This window comes from Bidens hawaiensis, unplaced genomic scaffold (genome assembly GCF_021521415.1).
Source record: "Bidens hawaiensis isolate Kalapana, Puna unplaced genomic scaffold, B.hawaiensis_p1.1 tig00025169_1, whole genome shotgun sequence".
NCBI classification, from domain to species: Eukaryota; Viridiplantae; Streptophyta; class Magnoliopsida; order Asterales; family Asteraceae; genus Bidens; species Bidens hawaiensis.
The window spans coordinates 121,016-128,598 of NW_027493997.1; the positions used below are offsets into that span (position 1 = coordinate 121,016).

The following is a 7,583-nucleotide window of genomic DNA, read 5'->3' on the forward strand; positions in this document are numbered from 1 at the left end:
TATTTTACGAAGAAGCAAGAGTCTGCTAGAAAAGATATTGAAAGAGCTTTTGGAGCTCTGAAAAAACAATATTATGTACTGGCGAACCCGATACGTTATTGGACTCGGGAGAGGATAATGGACGTCGTCTACACGTGTCTGATCCTACACAACATGACGTTAGAAGACGAGGGCAAAGCTATCTGCGAAAACTACCAAGGTGACATTCCGCCACAACCGTCCACAATCAGTGATCAACAAAGACTTCATAACATAGCAAATATCAAGAGCCGTGAGATACACGGGAATCTTCGACATGAGTTGGTTGAACATTTGTGGGCGAGGCGACCCGATGATCTTGTATTAGATTAGTGTTATTATTAAGTATTATTGTTTGTTTAATTTTTAGTATGTTTTTTTTTGTAATTTGAATTTTATATATTAATGTGTTTTTTTTATTAATGTGTGTTTTTTTAATAATTTATGAGTTTTTTTAATAATACGTTGTTTGAATATATTTATAAAAAAATAAAAAAAAAATTCGCTGGAGCCCCTGTTGGAGCCCCTCCACACCAGGGGCCAGGGCTCCAACAACCCCCTTATCCAGTTTCTCTCTCTGCCACACGTCATAATATTATTGGTTGGAGCCCCCACTAAAGCCCCTATTAAAGCCCCCCACATCCCTCAGCCTAATAAATGCTCAAACTGATTTATTTTCTTATAAAAGACCATACATCAAAAGGGTATTGCTGTCCATTTTTTTTGAATAAGTATGAGGTTTTGTCACAGCTCACTAACACCACCCTGCTAATCAAGTGAAAGACATCCCTGGATCTATTGATAATCATAGTTAAATGGCAGTTTGGTAGACCAAATAATTAAGAGTTTTCAACTCAAAGGCGTTTATCCTAATCTCAAACCACTCGGCTAACCCCAAATTTATACAAGTTAAAGTTTCTCTTGGGTTGCTTTCTATCAAAAATTTTATCTGAGTTAAGAAGTGATTACAATGTTTTTGAGTTTTGATGTACTAACTTTGTGGGATTTTTTTTTAAATCCACCATACAAAACTAGTCATTTTAACACAAAGGGATGATCGCCATTCCATGCGGCGACTCCTAAAGCCACATATTTTATTTTTAGACAGTTGCTCCAGTGGTCGGTATGAGGTAAAATTGAGAGGTCGTCATTCCAATTGGCGACCACCCCCTATGTGTTACAATGGCAAGTGTTTGCCTCCATGTGATGCACGGGAAGGGAGGATAGCTCCAAATAAAAAAAGTTTCAATATTGAGCTTCCTAAAAATATGGTTTTCAGTAAGTTTATCTAAGGTGAATCTTAAAATTTTTTAATGTCTATGGAATAAGCCCAATAACCATAAGCAGTTATGCCTATAAACATATTCAAAATGTTATGCTTTTATATATTTTATTTTCATCATCTAATATATTTGTTGTTTTCAGGACCTACAAGTGGTATTGGCCTTGAAACCGCACGTGCGTTATGTTTGCGCGGTGTGCATGTAGTTATGGCAGCCAGGAATGTGGAAGCCGCTACAAAATGCAAGGAAGACATAATAAAGGGTTGCCCTAGTGCTACCATTGATGTTATGGAGCTTGATGTAAGTTCACTGGCATCTGTCACAAAGTTTGCAAATGAGTACATTTCCAAGGGTCTACCCCTCAACATCCTCACGTAAGATACATTACACTTTTAATAAATCGTATCCAAAGTTTGATTTTCATTGCACAAGTCTAACCGATTGATTTTGTCGTTTGTAGTTGTAATGCAGGGGTGATGATGTGTCCATTTTCCCTTTCTAAAGATGGAGTTGAGAGTCAATTTGCAACTAATCATCTTGGTATGCCTTTGACACATCTTTTATTTCATATGTCATGCTTTTGTCTACTTGGAAAAGACGGAAATCATGTTTACTTCTTATTACTCAGGACACTTTCATTTGACGAACCTGTTGTTGGATACGATGAAATCTACTGCTAAAAACTGTGGTCAAGAAGGGAGGATTGTTATAGTTTCATCAATGCTTCATAGCATGACTTACAAAGAAGGAATCATATTTGACAAGCTAAATGATGAAAAATGGTATTAAGTCCATTCTTGTAGCATATTTTCTTTATTACATATTACAATATGACTAACATAAATCATTCAAATCTTAATGAGCATTTTCATGATATGATAACATTTATGCATGGTACTAGAATTCACCTATCCACATTGTTTTCAGCTACAATGCTTCCTATGCTTATGGGCAGTCAAAGCTTGCTAATGTTCTACACGCTAAGGAGCTAGCAAGGCGCCTCAAGGTAACTATTAGGATTGATAATCAAACACATTAACGTCAATATACGGGTCGTTGCTACATTGTGTTGTGACAAATTGCATCTTCGTCATTGAGTACAGGAAGAAGGGGCGAACGTAACTGCCAATGTGTTGCATCCAGGAGTCATTCCAACCAAACTTTCACGTCACGCGAGCTTTATGGCAGGTAATTATCGATCTTTCTACTTGGATGTTTTAAGAAATGTAATCTCTTTTTTTTTTCTCAAGATGTTAAGTTTATCTTTCTACTTTCTTGTCATAGTTTGCTTGTATGGACTATTCCAACACTTTCAAAAGAATATCCCACAGGTTTGTTATTTTTGCATCTTTTTCCTATTTTCATTTCCGGGTCTAGATTAAATAGAAATAGAAGTATAGAACCCCACAAAATGTAAGTGATAAATGATAATTGTTACTTAATTTGGGTTTCAGGGAGCTTCAACCACATGCTATTTGGCATTAAATCCGAAGGTGAAAGGAGTTAGCGGCGAGTATTTTGCCGACAATAATGTGGCAAAACCATCTAATTTGGCCAAAGATGCTGAGTTGGCAAAAAAACTATGGGAATTCAGTATGGAGCTGACCAAGTCAAAATGAATGGATGAGTTTAATTTGATGCTTCCTTTGTAATATAGTTCATGTTTTATATTCTTTTGTCATTTTATTTTGTATGGGGATTGTGATTGTTTACTGAGTGCTGTTTTTGCATCAGTTTTTGGAACACTAATGGTTGTGGTGTAATGTGAATGTATCCAGTTATATGTAATGTTGCAAAGGATGAAAGAGGAACCATCTATATATTTTGTGTTATATACTTACATCACTCTTATAAACGAAACTCTAAGGCCAATTGGGCTACATATTAATATAATTTAGCGCTCCCCTCATGGTGAAGCATAATTATCAATCCTGCTTTTACAAATGTGGCAAATCTGACTTCCATGTAAGGTTTAGTGAATACATCGGCTAACTAGTCCCTGGTCATCACATGAGGAGTAATGATTGTCTTGTCTTCTGTCACACCCTCAAAATCCACTAACGGAGTTTTACCGTCAGAGGGTGTGAACTAACAGGATCGGAATCATCAGTTATAATCAAACCATAAAAACGTTTAAATGAAAATAAGTGCGGAAGCGTAAAACCATAGAAACAATGTTACGTCACGCAGGACGATTTAAAACCAATGATAACAGTTAAAAGTAAGTTTGCATAGTTAAAAGTTTTTCAAGCCATGCATGTTCCTAAACCGCGCGTCCGCCTCGGCTACCTGAGAATAACATACTAAAAGTGTCAACACAAGGTTGGTGAGTTCACAAGTTTAAATAAAAATAAAGCGATTAGCGTTTGCGTTCAGCGTGTTGGATTAAGCGTTTTGCATTACAGCGTTTTGCGTTACAGCGTTTTGCGTTACAGCGTTTTGCGTTACCAGATAGTGTTATGTCAATTATATATCGATAGGTAGCTAGTCTATACAACAAGTATTACTAAGTGTTCGACACCGAAGCTGACTCGTTTATTAAGTGCCTTGTCACCAGGTCCTCCAGACCATGGTACGTGTTAGCCAAAATTACACCCGCTCGACCTCCAGTCGAGTTTAGCGTTGGGTGGGGTTTGTCAAACCCAGTAGTACTACTCAACAGTGACTCGCTATTCAAAATATTAACCGGTTCGATGTGTAGGACTTCAAATGTTTCGTTTGCCACTTAGCCTTTACAAGTGATATATAATTTATAACAAAATCTTAAATGCGTTGTGGAGTATGTTATCTCCCCCAAGTGAAAAGCGTTTGAAAACAGTTTAAAGAGGGGAAAGTGAAACTCACTGTTTGCGAAGAATTTCCCAAATTAAATCACCAAGATGCGCGTCACAGAAAAACTCTCTCTAGCGTTCTAAAACAACAAAGAGATTTTTCTAAGTGTAGGAATATTATCGAGTCTCTAGACCCGGCACATAATACCTATGCACATAACATGTTTCGTGTTTCGTTTGTGAATCGTGTGTGACTTTAACAAGTGTTTTTGTGACACATTACATGTGTAAGCAATCATATACGTGTCATGTATTCATAAAGTACATCACTATCAATTATTCCTCGTAAGGGCATTTTGGTCAACCAATAACAATTAACTAGCCATTATTCCCCATGAGGGCAATTTGGTCAAATCATGGCAATCGACTAGCAATTATTCCCCGCAAGGGTATTTTGGTCAAAACATAACAATTATATAGCAAGTATCATGTTTCATTCATTTTTACACAACTCAGCAGCTAGTTTCACTGAGACAGAAATCCTACTAGAAAGATTGTACTATTTCACCGATCATAGCATCTCAATTAATTTACCAAAAATCATCACAGAAGCACATATGTCTTAGGTTTCCAGAACATATTTAATTATATTTTTATTCCACATAGTTTTCTCACAATCATCAAATCATTACAGCAAACTCATAACAGTCAAATTCATGCGCAACAGAATGTTATTTGCAATTCCCGTTAAACGAAAAATCTAATAAATGCAAGACCACTTGGGTTAGGTTCCTAACTCAATAAGTCAACTTACAGAAGTGGAACCAACCCAATTGGTCTCGTAGTTCATGAGATATAACATTTACAAAACAACCTAACAGCAGGTCTAACAGCTCAGCTTTGCACAACGTTTTTGTAAAATCATAAAAGTTAACTTCTACTTGTCCAAAAATTACAAGTTTATACTTTATAGAAACTAGACTCAACCTAGTTTACTGTAGTACCAATAATCTCAACCAATTTTCACGTTTACACTTCGTTACAGTCACTTAAACATCATATACCCATTCTGTCCAGAAACTGTTTGCATCCAAACTCAATATATTAACAACCTATGAACTATCATGCATTCATATAACACTCTAGACTCCATAAACACCATTCATGCACATCAATTACCCATTACATACATGATTAGGGTTTTTGTTTGAACTCAAACCATAGACACAACAATTAACATGCAACAACATTCAATCTAGTTATCAAATCATCATCAATCAACAACAAACATATTAACTTCATACATACATGAAAAATCGGCAGCTAGGGTTTTCAATTAACGCATTAAACATCAAAATCAAGTAACAAGGATGTATAGGATAATCAATTATACCTTCCTAGCACCTAGTTCTTCAATCAAAGGCTTGATTTCTTGGTGTTATGTGTGTGTACAGTGGACGGCAGCCAAGGGAGCAAAGAGGAAGGAGGCCGATCGGAAGTAGGGAGAAAGAAATAAGAGTTAGGGTTTAGTTGTTAATGATATATTTATAGAATACTAAGTTACACTCAAGTCCCTCCACTATCAATTGTTGTTTTTCTAACTTAACTAACTAGTTTACATCTTGAGTTAATGTTCATAACCATGTTATCACGTAACACATAAGTCTAACACATAATTATCACATAATTACTGTTTTGACGTTTTTCGTTTATTCATCAATCGTTTGCGTCAACTCGTTTGCGTTTCGGTGCAAATCCCGAAAGACTACACATGTAGTAAGTGTTAAGCGTCATTTAAACCCTAGTTTAAATGTAATGAAGTGTGCGTTATAGATTTAGTGATCTTAAGTTTGAATTGACGGAGTTGAGTTAACGGAGTTAACCTGAAATTGACGATTGTCACATCTTCAAGCATCTCTTGAGTGAAGTGACAATCTACTTCAATGTGTTTGGTTTTGCGTAGAATATCGGGTTACTTCATGGTGAATGCATGCCGCATTATCGTTCAAACCATAGATTAATTGGTTTAGTTTGTCCAATCACAATATATCTCACCAAGTAGGCAAGTAGGTTCGAAGCTAAAAAGGTTCACATGTTGTTTGTGCGGCTGTGCCACAACTCTATACTCTGAATCTCTGGTTCTGCACTTAAGCGACATATATCACACTCATTGCTTTTACCATGACACCAGTGTGCCCAACTAGAACACGGTTGGGCCACTATCACAATCACCATTTATAAATATTTCTATGATGTGGTGACCATGGATTTAGTAGTATAGAATGTTACTGTTGGGAATTTCGGTTCAAGGGCGTTACTTGGTGTGCAAGGCTAAGTAAACGTGATTTAAGGAGTGGATAGCTATAAACAATTAAATGTGCTCAGATTGTTAGTAGCAATCCTAGTTTTAGTCTAAACGTGATAGGTTAGATTATAAATACCCGTGTTTCGGGGTTTAGGAGATTGTAATCTTAACAATTGAGTTTTGTGAAGTTTCTCAATAACAAAAGTGCTTGTGTGTTCGTGTTCAAAACCTGGTACCAATTCAATTAATTGGTATCCGAGCGTTTGAAGGGGACCTGTGAACTTACAAGACCTGCAATCGGAACCAACCTGCGACGTGAGGGAGTTCCGACTGGTGAGCAGCGTTTGGTCGGCTTATTCAACCAGCCACCGGAATCAAAACCTGCGACGTGAGGGAACTTTGTCCGGTGATCAGAAACCTGCAATTGTCGAAGGTTCGTTCAGCTAATCAGAACAGTGATAACCTGAGTTCTGATCCGGAGAGCTCAATCAGAAACCTGCAGCTACAACCGGTGGATTGAGGAACCGCGACTTAGGGTTTCTCAATCAGAACAGAGGGTAGGCAGCGATCGATTCCGATTTGAATTAATTAGGCTTCTAGTAGCGGCTGAGAAGAACAGATTGTGTGATTTCTTGACTAATTCAAGCACAAACATTATTAAAGAAGTTTGTTGTTTGTTGAATTAGGTGCCTGTGAACTAACAAAAAGGAACACCACAAAAGACAAAAAAATAAACTTATTATTGTGGACAGAGTCTACAAAGGAAAAGGCAAAAAATTTATTAAGTTATTAAGTTTCTTTATTCAATTAAATATTTTTTAAGGTGGTTTGATTGTGCACATAAATCAAATCACGTGTTGGAACCATTGAATCGAGGTCAAGGGGTTTTTCAAAATCTTATAGCTATAGAAACTAGATGAGTGACGCGAACCAAACGGGAAAAGAGACGACCTTCGGATCGTTTCAGTGTCCGCGTTTGACGAAAACGAACTACACGAGTTGGAGTATGCATATGGAGGTTATTTTTGAGATTCATAGAGTTTGGGATGTAATTGACCCGGCTCTAATGACGCAAAGAAAAATAACATCGCGAATGCGCTTCTGTTTCAGTTGATTCCCGAGGAACAGATACTTCAAATGGGTAATTTAAATTGGTAAAAGAGATGTGGGATGCCATAAAGTCAAGAAATATGGGCGCAGAACGTG

General features: G+C 37.0%; 1 protein-coding gene across 1 annotated transcript; it reads left to right on the forward strand.

The window, feature by feature from the left end:
* The first annotated feature begins 1,443 nt into the window (after positions 1-1,443).
* LOC143570883 (short-chain dehydrogenase TIC 32, chloroplastic-like) lies at positions 1,444-3,107 on the forward strand. Its single transcript, XM_077056411.1, has 7 exons — positions 1,444-1,675; positions 1,762-1,841; positions 1,930-2,083; positions 2,229-2,307; positions 2,405-2,489; positions 2,586-2,632; positions 2,756-3,107. Exons 1-7 carry the CDS (start codon positions 1,509-1,511, stop codon positions 2,918-2,920), a joined length of 777 nt encoding a protein of 258 aa, XP_076912526.1. The 5' UTR covers positions 1,444-1,508; the 3' UTR covers positions 2,921-3,107.
* Positions 3,108-7,583: the final 4,476 nt, after the last annotated feature.

Bases quoted from the DNA above. Each gene is read 5' to 3' on its own strand.
- LOC143570883 (XM_077056411.1), top strand. From the start codon at position 1,509: ATGGCAGCCAGGAATGTGGAAGCCGCTACAAAATGCAAGGAAGACATA. The intron at 2,308-2,404 runs GTAACTATTAGG...CATTGAGTACAG, and splicing joins AGCTAGCAAGGCGCCTCAAG to GAAGAAGGGGCGAACGTAAC. The intron at 2,633-2,755 runs GTTTGTTATTTT...TTTGGGTTTCAG, and splicing joins TTCAAAAGAATATCCCACAG to GGAGCTTCAACCACATGCTA.